Source organism: Schistocerca piceifrons, chromosome 4 (assembly GCF_021461385.2).
Source record: "Schistocerca piceifrons isolate TAMUIC-IGC-003096 chromosome 4, iqSchPice1.1, whole genome shotgun sequence".
Taxonomy (NCBI): domain Eukaryota; kingdom Metazoa; phylum Arthropoda; class Insecta; order Orthoptera; family Acrididae; genus Schistocerca; species Schistocerca piceifrons.
Genome location: NC_060141.1, coordinates 406,975,373 through 406,988,243, shown reverse-complemented (window position 1 = coordinate 406,988,243; position 12,871 = coordinate 406,975,373). Strand labels below are relative to the sequence as shown.

Below are 12,871 nucleotides of genomic sequence, written 5' to 3'. Positions count from 1 at the left end.
CAACACCAGAGAGAGATTAAAAACCTTAAAACTGAGAATAAAAACCACTCTCCTGGAGGAAACCGAGAACCAGAGAGACCATCCGGGAATCGTCAGCCAACATCAAAGGTAAAGTGTGGGGGAGTCTGTATTTAGCATGCAGAGCCAAAAGAAGGGGGCATTCAACCACTGACTGGAAGGCTCCACAACCACATAGCGGGGGTGGCTCATCACGCAAAAGAAAACCATGGCTCAGCCTGGTATGGCCAATGCGGAGACGACACAGTGTGGCCGAGTCCTTTCGGGAGAGGCGAAAGGAAGAACGCCATGGGCCTGGTGTCACCTTAATTGCACGAAGTTTATTAGACAGGGGAGTAGCCTCCCAAGAATTGGCCCATGACTGTGCGAAGTGGGATTTGATGTGAAGCCGTAAATCCGCTGCAGGAGGGGTTACAGAAAACGGGGGGTAAGTAACTGCTCTCCCAGCCAAACGATCAGCGAGCTCATTACCCGGGATACCCACATGGCCAGGGACCCAAAGGAAGTCAATGGAACAAGCAGCACGGTGAATATCAGCGAGATGGTCATGGATGGCAGAGACCAAGGGATGGCGCAAAAAACACCGGTCAATAGCAAGAAGGCCACTCATTGAGTCCGTACACAACAAAACGTGGTTGTGTTGGGATTGTTTAATGAAGGTAAGGGCCTGGGAAATTGCCATCAATTCCGCAGTAAACACCCCACATGTAGGTGGCAGCAGATGACTTTCCGTTCCAACAGAGGGCATGAAGGCATACCCAACATGATCAGCAGATTTGGAGCCATCAGTGTAAAAAACAACAGCATCCCGAAACTCCCATAAAATTTGGCGGAAAAAGGAACGGAACACCACCGGGGGGATGGAATCTTTCGGACCTCGGCGGAGATCCATCCGAATTCGAGGCCGAGGAACTAACCAAGGAGGGGTGGAGGGGAGGGAGCGAGGAAGACAGGACAAAGAAGGAAGCTGAAAATCACGGCAAAGAGATGCAAGGTGCAGCCCAACCGGTAAACCCGCCCGAGGGCGGGAGTCGGGTGGGCGACGTCCATGGTCTGGGAACAGGATAGAATAGGAATGATGAGTGGGAGAAGAACGGATAGTGAGGGCATAAGACACCAGAAGCTGGGACCACCGAACAGAAAGGGGGGGGGGGGGGGGGGGATCCCAGCTTCAACCAGGAGACTATCAACAGGGCTAGTAGGGAAGGCACCGGTGGCCAAACGGATACCACGATGGTGGACTGCATCCAGCACGTGCAGTGTGGAAGGAGCAGCTGAACCATAAACTTGACAACCATAGTCCAAGCGAGACAGAACTAGAGCACGATAAAGACGGATGAGGAGGGAACGGTCCATACCCCAAGAGGAGTGGGCAAGGAAGCGAAGGACATTGAGTTTACGGAAACATCCTACCTTCAGGAATTTGATATTGGGCAGCCAAGTGAGCTTGTTGTCGATAAGAAGAACCAGGAAACGAAGCTGTGGAACCACAGGCAATCGTTGTGCAGCGAGATAGAGCTCTGGATCAGGGTGGATCGTAGTACGGCGACAGAAGTGGACCACCCGCGATTTTAAAGGAGAGAATTGAAACCCGTGTGAGAGGGTTCATGCAGAGGCACGCTGTATAGCCACCTGGAGCTGCCGTTCTGCAGATGCCATCGAGGAGGAACTAACCCAAATGCAGAAATCATCCACATACAGGGCAGGGGCGACCAAGGGACCGACAGTGGCCACAAGTCCATCGATAGCAATGAGGAAAAGAAGGACACTCAAGACAGAACCCTGTGGGATGCCCGTCTCCTGGGTCCATGGATAACTAAAAGCAGTACCAACTCGAACTCTGAATGACCGATGGATCAGGAACTGGCGGATAAAAATCGGGAGTGGGCCCCGAAGACCCCACTGATGAAGGGTTAGTAAGATGTGATGGCGCCAGGCCGTGTCATAGGCCTTGCGAAGGTCAGAAAACACTGTAACCAAATAGCAGCGCTGGAAAAAAGCCTGCTGAACTGCGGATTCCAAGCGAAGTAAATGATCGATTGGAGACCGTCCCTCTCAAAAGCCACACTGGTAAGGGGACAATAGATCCCGAGATTCGAGGACCCAATTGAGCCGACGGGCTACCATCCGTTCAAGTAACTTACAAACAACATTGGTCAAACTAATTGGCCGATAGCTGTCAACAGATAGGGGGTTCTTACCAGGCTTAAGGACAGGAACCACAATGCTATCCCTCCACTGAGAAGGGAAGTCACCCTGGAGTCAGATACAGTTAAACACCCGAAGAAGATGTTGCCTTTGTGGAGCACTGAGATGTTGAAGCAGTTGGTTATGAATGGAATCTGGGCCACGGGCCGTATCATGAGAAGATAAAGCAGAAAGAAATTCCCATTCAGTAAAAGGTTTGTTGTAAGATTCTGACTCACAAGTGGTGAAACATAAGGTGGGAGCTTCAGCCTGCTGTTTTTGATGAAGGAAAGCAGCTGGATAGGAGGCTGACGCTGATGCCACTGCAAAATGGGTCGCAAGATGTTCTGCAAGAACTAATGCGTCCGTACAAATGCCATCTGAGAGGTGAAGGCCTGGGAGGGTGGACTGCCGATGGCAACCTTAGAGAGAGCAAAGTGTAGCCCATACCCGTGACAGAGGGACAGTGGAACCAAGGGAAGAAACGAATCGTTCCCAACATATCCGCTTGCTCTGTTTGATTAAATAACGGGCTTTAGCGCGAAGGCATTTAAAGGTAGTAAAGCTGGCTATGGATGGGTGCCTCTTAAAGTGTTGCAAAGCTCGACGGCGATCACGGATGGCAATGGCCGTACTCCACCATGGGGCTTGCCGGCGACGAAATGGTCCAGATGAGCGTGGGACAGCAAGGCTAGCAGCGCGAACAATCGCGTCAGACATGTCACAGAGGACGTCATCAATACAACCCAACAAAGAGGGAGAAAACGTGACCTGTGCAGTGTATGGAGGCCAATCGGCGTGTTGGAAAGACCAACGAGGTAACCTGTCCATCGGGGAACGGGAAGGGAGTGTGATAATCAACGGGAAATGGTCACTATCACAAAGGTCGTCGTGTGGCGACCAGTGTAATGAAGGGAGGAGAGAGGGAGAAGAAAGAGAAAGATCAATGGCAGAAAAGGTACCATGACCGGCACTAAAATGAGTAGGGGAGCCATCATTAAGAAGGCACAGGTCATGGTCTGCAATAAATTGGTCTACAAGAAGACCTCGTCTAGATGGAAAGGCACTGCCCCACAAAGGATGATGAGCATTAAAATCCCCAAGGAGGAGGAAGTTGCTGAAGAAGGGCGGTTAAGGTAGCAGGTGTAAGAGTCCTGTCAAGAGGGAGATAAAGATTGCAAACTGTGATTGCAGAGTCGAAGTGGACCCTAACAGCAACCGCTTCCAATGTAGTTTGAAGAGGAATCCACATGGTAGCAATGTCTGTACGGACCAATGTACAAACGCCACCAGAAGCCCGCAGGGGTCCGACCCGATTTCGACAGAAAACACGGACCCACGGAGGGTCGGTGAGTGAGCATCAGTAAAATGAGATTCCTGGAGAACCACACAAGCTGCAGAGTAGGACGAAAGAAGGGATTTCAATTCCGGAAGGTGACGATAGTATCCATTACAATTCCATTGGAGAACCACAGAACAATGGTTTGAATGGGGGCTGAACACTTTAAATCCAGTCATACCGCCGGGTCCCCACCCGTCACCGACAAGGAGGGGGCGACATCCATGAACGACAGGTCAGAATCCGGTTGTGAAGTCGGGGAAGGGACCTCCGGTGACACCAGAGGCTCTTTGTCCCGGGACTTATGTTTCTTCTTCTTTTCAGGCTGAGATCGAGGAGGGCTGTGTGGCATAATGGAGCCAGCTGCAGAAAGACCAGGAACAGAAAGAGACCGGGCGACCTGGGGGCCGACAGCTCGCGGCTCTCGCGGTCGTCGCGCGGCAGCAGACCTTTGGCCTGGAAGGGGCATCCCGGGAGAGGCACCCTTGACCGGCAGACGCCGAAGGAGTGGGACACTTCTCCGGCTGGGGAGGGGGAGCAGCGCCCATAGGAGAAGGTGTGGGAGCTGCAGGGGTGGGGGGGAGGAGAGGTTTCCAGGATGGGGTTAAGGAAGGGGGAGGAAGGGGTGAAGATTTAACCAAGGCATAACTAGATGTCATGGACACAGGGTGAAGTCTTGCACATTTCTTACGGGCCTCTGTGTAGGTTAAACGATCGAGGGACTTATACTCTTGTATCTTTTTTTCCTTCTTATACACGGGGCAATCTGGTGAACGTGCAGAATGACTACCATGACAATTTACACATACAGGAGGGGGAACACAGGGACTCCCCTCATGGAGTAGACGTCCACAGTCACCACAGAGAGGGGCCTGGGAACAGCGGGAAGACATGTGACCAAACCGCAAGCACTTAAAACACCTCATAGGAGGTGGGATGTACGGCTTCACATCACAGCGATAGACCATAATCTTAACTTTCTCAGGAAGGGTATCCCCTTCAAAGGCCAGGATAAAGACACCAGTATCAATACGATTGTCTTTAGGACCCTTCTGAACACGCCGAACAAAGTGAACACCCCGCCGTCCGAGATTGTCCCGAAGTTCCTCATCAGTTTGAAGGATGAGGTCCCTGTCAAAAATCACACCTTGTACCATATTTAGAGACTGGTGGGGGGTAATGGACACAGGAATTGTGCCAAGATGGGCACAGGCACGAAGGGCCGCAGATTGGGCAGCTGAAGTAGTTTTTATCAGCAACGAACCTGACCCCATCTTGCTCAAGGAGTCCACTTCGCCAAACTTGTCTTCAATGTGTTCCACAAAGAATAAAGGTTTGACACTGGTGAAAGCATCTCCATCCGTCCTGGCGCAAACTAGATAACGGGGGAAAGGTTTTGCCCCTAGATGACGGGCCTGACCCTCTTCCCAGGGGGTAGCCATGGAAGGGAAGGCCAAAGGGGCAAGAGAAGAAGCACTTGAGGAATCAGTTCCACGCAAAGAGACGGCCACAGAAGAACGGCCAGAGTTCTGGACCCGTATGCGTTTCATTTGCATAGCGTCCGCCCTGATACCACCCACTCTGATCAAGGGCTCTCCTTACGGGCGCCACCCAGCCACAGCAAGGGCCGTCTGGCACGGCGGCCATTGCCGGGAGTTCTGATGCTCCAGGATGACGAGCAACCACTCCAAGGCATGCATGAGGTCACAGCTCAGGTATCAGAAGTGTGATCCCTGTGTGTTCAGGGGGCTCAAGCAAAAGGGTACATAGCGACCCCACCACACGGGCTGGCTACCATGCTTGCTAGGCACCCTAGCATCAGACAACGACGTGAAAGAAAAGGTGGAATGTACTAGGAGGGCGCACGTCGGAGACACTAGGTAAGGTGCTCTTCCCCAAATGGCTCACACTACGGAAGAGAAATTTTGTAATGGAGGTCAAACACCAGAGGGGGACCAAGGAATGCCAAAAGGAGGAGATGATTACGCAACAAAGCTGGAGTGTAAAACCAACAGAACCAGGAGGATAGCGGGGGCCAACGTAAGCAAGGACACCAAGAGAGGGAGAGGAGAGGGCGACGGGAAAGGAGCAAGGAGGGGAAAGGAGGGGAAGGGGAAGGAAATGCAGCCCTGGAGAGAAAGAAGGCTGCAACAGCTCGGGGCCCCGTGCTCGCCACGCACATATCCACAAAAGAGTTGTGTACCCCCGGGGGGGGAGGGGGGGGGGGGGGTTAGCTGTATTCGTGAATGCTATTTCCATGAGGGATGTCATCTAACCATGTGAGACAAGTCCTCCACATCACACCACTGTAGTAACATCTAGGGTGGTGTACTGCAGGCATCCTGACCACAGCCCATTCTGCCACCCAGTGTGCAGGTTGTCCATTGTTCTCTACAATTTTGTTGCACAAGCAACTGAAATTAGAGACTGCGTATATTCCCACAATGTTTCAAGTAATGCCGCAGTGAATATTAATTTATGTTACCCTTTCTATCCTTCTCTCTAAACGGTTTTATATACCCTGCAACTACTTCCGATCTTATGCCAACTGCTTCACATCAGAGTAGCAGTTGCACCAAATGTCCTTAATTATTTATTGCATATACTCCAATCTCGGTCTTCCCCTACAATTCTTATCCTCTACAGTTCCCTCTAGAACCCCTCACACCTTAACAGATGTTTTATAACCCTGTCCCTACTTGTCAGTGTTCTCCGTATGTTACTTTCCTTATAAATTCCGTGGAAAGCCATCTCATTACTTATCCTATCAGTCCATCTACTATTTCAATATCCTTTTAAAGCACCACATCTCAAATGCTTTGATTCTCTTCTTGCGTGGTTTTTCCTCTGCGCATGACTTGCTCCCATGCAATGCTATGATACACTCTCAGAAATTAATAAAAGGCTGATGTTTGACACTAGTAGAGTTCTTTATCCAGACATTCCCTTATGTATATATAAATACATCACTGATTACATCCAACAGTAGAGAAAGATATTTACATATTTTTGAGTATTTTATATTACAACTTTGTGATATCAGCAATATTTGCAAACCACATGGTGATCAAGAAACTATGGTTACACTAATATCACCTCAATTACTTCTAAATGACTTGATTCAATTTTTATCAACTCTGTGAATGTTTCTTTTTATTCCCTCATTTGCACATTATCTGTTTCCTTTAAGCATCATCATAAAAATGCAGCAATGGAAACTACCTTGGCTGTCTGCATACTACCACATTCTACATCATTACAAATGAATTATCTAACTGAACTAAACTAACTATGTTGCATTTAGTGAATGATTCTCTCTTCTGACACCTGTGTGTCTATATCCAAACATGCCGTGCAAGCACCGTATACTATTTTTGTGCGTAATTCTCTCTCTCTCTCTCTCTCTCTCTCTCTCTCTCTCTCTCTCTCTCTCTACATATTTTCTGTCTGTCTATATGGAGCTATAGCTCTGGATGTATACTTTTGACAAGTAAATCATGTGTTTAAAACAGAAAAACTACAAACTACCAGGATTTGTTGAACGATCACTCAAAGTGGACATAGAACACACATCATAAATAACTAGAAGGAAATGTGTGTCACTCACAATAACAGACCTCGTGTCACACTAAATATTGCGTTGTTTCAGAATAACAAAAAAGGTATACACAACACAAAGATGAAACACTTATTTTTCCTTTTGCATTTTTTTCCCTCCTGTAGCATGCAGGACATATTACAAGAAATGAATATTCTGTCTGAAAGGTGTGTTACCTGGGCTGTCCTGCACAGTGTCAAAGTGACAATTCATCAACAAGCTGTGACGACTTCCACTGTTAGGTCCAACTTTAACAATAATATTTTGTACATTTCTGTAAACATTAGTCATCCCATCCAGAAATGAAAGGGGGAATGCTCCACTTGTCTTCTGAAGGTCAAGCCAGATTTTATGAGAGGATTTTGCATCTTTAATGATTTTGTTGATTCTTGTTGCTAAACACCGAACAGCAAGCACTTCATTTTCATAGCTCCCTGTTGGTCTTGGACCAATGCTTGTGAGATTGACTAAATCTTTCATGGCTCTTTCAGATATGAATCTTCCAGGATGTGTGGCAGCATCTTCTTCCATAAGTGGTGTTGGTAACTGTTTTTCCAGATAAGTAATGAGCAAACACAGGACTAGTAGAAGAGCTAATACTATGACTAGATGTGAAGTTGGTGTTGGTAGCAGGTACTTATTGTTCCGAGTTCGAGTCCCATGGTGCTGTGGTAGGAAATCACGATTGTGATTCCTTACACGCTGTCTGACCATCTGATCATTCTGGAAAAAAATAAATAAAATAAAAATAAAAACTTAGTTAATTTGGGCAAATATATCATTTACAAGCAAACAATATTGACAAAAAAATTTTAAAGCAAAGCCTTTGCATCAATGAGATCTTCACTGAAGCTGTGAAGACCAATATTAAAGATAATTTTACAGAAATACAAGGTGTTACAGCCAATATATTATTCAATTTCAGTTAAAATGATGGATTTGATCACTTTAATTGAACACATTTCTGTACAAAATTAATAGAAAGTAGTAGTTATTACAGAACTTAATGGGCAAAGTGTAGGATTTTCCCAATTTTTGTTTCTTCCCATCTATTTCCCTGCAAAGTAAATATAAATAGTTGAGTGTTAACGTGAGAGTATGTAAGGACTGTGCGTGCTTAAAATTTGTACCCTAAAGGTTTATGTCTCTGAATAACATTTCTTCTATACACAAAACCTCACAGAAAGAAATTCTCAAGCACAAAAAAATAGGTTGCAAATATACAATAATTCACTCTGAGTATCACATCAGTTAATAAAGATAATTAGTGGACACCAGCACATTGAAACTTTCAAACATCCCAGACAGTTCACACTGCAAAGTGGTAAAGGAAAACTTAAGCTTAAAACTATGTACTGCTACATGGTAAACACTACACAAAGCTAAAGGTTCAAAGAGTAACTTCTAAAGAGCAGATCAGAAAGATATAAAAAAACTGCAGCCCATATTGAGCACTGCTGTGGGTCAGTAAGGATGTGGTAAGAAATTGCTAACAGTGACCAAAAACCATCCACCCTCTTGCCCCCTCTCATTTTCAACAAGTAATGAGGAAGACCTATATCAGGATGGTTGGACAAGTAACTGAACACAATTGGTAGTTAAGAGGGGCATACTACCTTAATACTGTACAAGCTTCCACCTGAAATTCTCAATAATTACAACTGATTTTCACTATAATGTTTCACTAAACAGTGTGGTGAATATTATTGTTAAACTTCCTGGCAACAGAACTACAGGGTTATTACAAATGATTGAAGCGATTTCACAGCTCTACAATAACTTTATTATTTGAGATATTTTCACAATGCTTTGTACACACATACAAAAACTCAAAAAGTATTTTTAGGCATTCACAAATGTTCGATATGTGCCCCTTTAGTGATTTGGCAGACATCAAGCCGATAATCAAGTTCCTCCCACACTCTGCGCAGCATGTCCCCATCAATGAGTTCGAAAGCATCGTTGATGCGAGCTCGCAGTTCTAGCACGTTTCTTGGTAGAGGAGGTTTAAACACTGAATCTTTCACATAACCCACAGAAAGAAATTGCATGGGGTTAAGTCAGGAGAGCATGGAGGCCATGACATGAATTGCTGATCATGATCTCCACCACGACCGATCCATCGGTTTTCCAATCTCCTGTTTAAGAAATGCCGAACATCATGATGGAAGTGCGGTGGAGCACCATCCTGTGGTATATTTAGCTCCCTACTTGCTTTATTCGTCGACTTCCGCGGGCTACGCGTGAAACTTGCCCGCACGCGTTCAACCGTTTCTTCGCTCACTGCAGGCCGACCCATTGATTTCCCCTTACAGAGGCATCCAGAAGCTTTAAACTGCACATACCATCGCCAAATGGAGTTAGCAGTTGGTGGATCTTTGTTGAACTTCGTCCTGAAGTGTCGTTGCACTGTTATGACTGACTGATGTGAGTGCATTTCAAGCACGACATACGCTTTCTCGGCTCCTGTCGCCATTTTGTCTCACTGCGCTCTCGAGCGTTCTGGCGGCAGAAACCTGAAGTGCGGCATCAGCCGAACAAAACTTTATGAGTTTTTCTACATATCTGTAGTGTGTCGTGACCATATGTCAATGAATGGAGCTACAGTGAATTTATGAAATCACTTCAATCATTTGTAATAGCCCTGTACATGTTGAATTGTGACTCAAACATGGGTCTATTGCTTCCATGGGAAGCCATTCAGTGTACAGTTATGAGTCATGCCTGTATAGCTCAGAGGGTAAGAGCATTACCCACTAACAGTAAGCCACCAAGTGATTGATCTAGTCTATCAGAAGAGTTTTAATAACAAATCAGGAACTCTCATTCCAATACATTTGCAGCATAAAAAAAGAATAGCAGACAAAAATGAAATACTGAATGTTACTTTCACAATTGTAACACTGATTTACAGAGAGGACAGTAAAGAATCAAGTGCAATTTCTCATATGTTTTGTCGAGATGTTTAAACTGCACGACGTATCTCTCAGACATGGTACCTCTTAACATCCAGTGCACTGAACTAATCTGTAAATGTGATTATATTAATTTTCCACACAGCATATCCTTCCTGCTTGATGTTATAATATTTTAACACTCATTTATCTTTACTTGTGAAACACCATTCCATCTTCAGGCAGAATGGGAATTCTACATGGCCAGTTCTAAATTCCCATAAACTACAGTATATGCTCCTGCAGCAATCTTTAACATTTGTTGTCATTCCTGTGAACAATTCATTTCACTCAACAGAAAGTATTAACACTATCTGCCCCAGTCCACTGTCAAAATGGCCAAAAAGTGAAGGCAGATCATCATAGGATACCAACAATCAGAGTTAATGTCAGTTTATATTACATAAGGACCATCAAATTTATTAACTTGTTACATCCAATGACTGCTTGAAAGATGGCAGGGAGGGTGTGGAATGGAACGCGGGAGGAGATGAGGTGGCAAATGACCTTATGACCTTATGACATTAACATCAAAACAAGTTTCCTATCAGTGATTGCACACTACACATGTTGGGAATTTTAGAACATTGTAAGTGAGTAGTGTATTTAACTGAATTTCATTGTTAATGCTATTTGTCTTCATTACAAACTATTTTTTTGCACACAGCGATGTGCAAGACTAATATGTAAATGTATGACAACCATTGATATGCTCAAGGATCTATGGAATAACAAGTGTAACATCCATGATTAATGCATTAAGTATCAGTAGTAGTTATATTCTGAGATTTGGATATTCATGTCTATGATAACCATGCAGAGCACTCTTCACTCTCACGTACCACAGAATTTTGTTTTGTTTATACACACTGTGCTGAATATTTAAATTTCGAGAGCATTGTTCTGGTAAGCAGACTATGCCCATCAGCTTCATTTTAATTTTACTATTGTCCATGACGTGGCAATCTGGTTCCATGTTAAAATGCAGATCTCTTACAGCTGACTGAGCTCTTAGGACAAAGGAAGCAATAACCACATGGGTCTTCAATTGTGGTAATAAGACAAAGTCACATAGATCAAGCACAGGGCAACAAGGAGGATTCCAAGAAGCTAGTTGCAGTTAACAACTGGTAAAAGCTTCTTACCTATAAAGTGGTGTGCTGTGCAAAAAACCAACAACTGACTCCTATTCTGAATGTACAGTTTCAAGTGTCCATGTGATTTAAGTCAAGGATTATTTTGATTACTATTTATCAATTACAGCTGTGCGACATGTGGCTCCATTGTTGTGGGGGAAAAGTCTTAATTATCATCTTCAAATAATTTAGCCAACAGAGGCAAATTATCATCAACAGCCATTCTGTATTTCAATACAGACTATGTTGTTATTTTAAAAATGTTAGTCACCTATGGCTTGTTAAACAGTAAGTATGTCTGCAAATTATATTAGGAGAGGGGCGCAACAAACTGTACCTCCCACCACAACCAGAACCTCAATCCTCACCTTCTTTCTTCTGGTGTTAACCGACAAATCTTATGAAGTCCCCCACCACCTTTTTCTGTATACAAAGGCTAATTTCAGGATTAGGTGTAGGGATTTTGACACAGTTTTCACTTACAGATAGACTAAGTCATGAGGATGTTTTTTGTATTTAAGCCTAATTTATTTCCACTATGCCACACAAATTGTTCAGTTGTAGGTACTTAGTCTGAATCTTACATGGGTCGATAGCCTCTTATGAACTAAATAATTAACTGTTATTGGAAAACAGAGTGTAAGATGGTCCCTACCATATACGGACTGTTCTAATGAAGCATGGAAGCAGGTCCTGGTGCGTGCCCCAGAGTACTCTCACTTTCATGCTAATGCTTAAGGGTCCACTTAGCACTTGTAAAAACAAGACATCCGTCATGACGCACAACACATTTACACTTAAAACCAGGGCCAGGAGCAAACCATGCCACTGCCCAGGGTGAGAGGCTTTTGGCAGTGGCAAAGTATTAAGATTTTATATGGTTCCAAAAGGACAAATAAAACAAGACAATGACAGGTTGTAAAGATGAAGATGTGTGAGAGTAAGTTGGAAATACAAATCATTTATAAAATCTCATGTTTTACTGGGGACTATCTAAGGTATTGTGAAACAGATTGATGAAGTAAGCACTGGGGTTGGTCACGTTTGTCAAATCTTAAAATAGCAAGGATCGCAACTGGGAGTCTTGCACCTGTTTCTGCCGTTCACCTACATAACACATGAAATGTACCTGTGTCAACTTGAAAGCCTCTACAAAAGCGAGAAAGTACCTAATAAACCATGATAAATTTCAACATATGATGGCCTGATAGTTCCTTAAATACCTATAGGATTATTGCTGAGAAAAACACTTTGTAATAAATAGTGGAAAAATGAAACTATGCACTAACCGTGATGTCTGTCTTTTAAATTCAACATTTTAAATTTAGACTTTGTGATTAAGGGGTATTTTCTCCCACCCACCACTACCTCTCCTTTGGATCTGCCAGCAGTTACCTCCTCTTATCACAGTCCTTTAAATTAATTTTTGACCTCTGTAACTTCGTTTTCCCTCACTGCCTTTTTCATCTCGGCGTTAAAGCCATAATCAATGAATATTTAAGATAATGCGGAAGAAACCTATCAAATCTTTTTTTGGAGCTGAAGCAACTAAAATGCACTGCATGAACGGTTTATCCAATTTTATCGTATTTCATCCTGTTTACGTTTCAACAACTTTATTTATCGTTTAAGTATTGCT

At 44.3% G+C, this 12,871-nt stretch overlaps 1 protein-coding gene across 2 annotated transcripts in view; it reads right to left on the bottom strand.

Moving 5' to 3' along the window:
* Positions 1-12,871, bottom strand: part of LOC124795176 (endoplasmic reticulum metallopeptidase 1-like) — a 321,828-nt gene that overhangs the window by 74,297 nt on the left and 234,660 nt on the right. For both annotated transcript variants that reach the window (XM_047259075.1, XM_047259076.1), the window contains one exon: positions 7,319-7,865. In XM_047259075.1, coding sequence (XP_047115031.1) covers positions 7,319-7,865 — 547 coding nt within the window. The remainder of the gene's footprint in view (positions 1-7,318; positions 7,866-12,871) is intronic.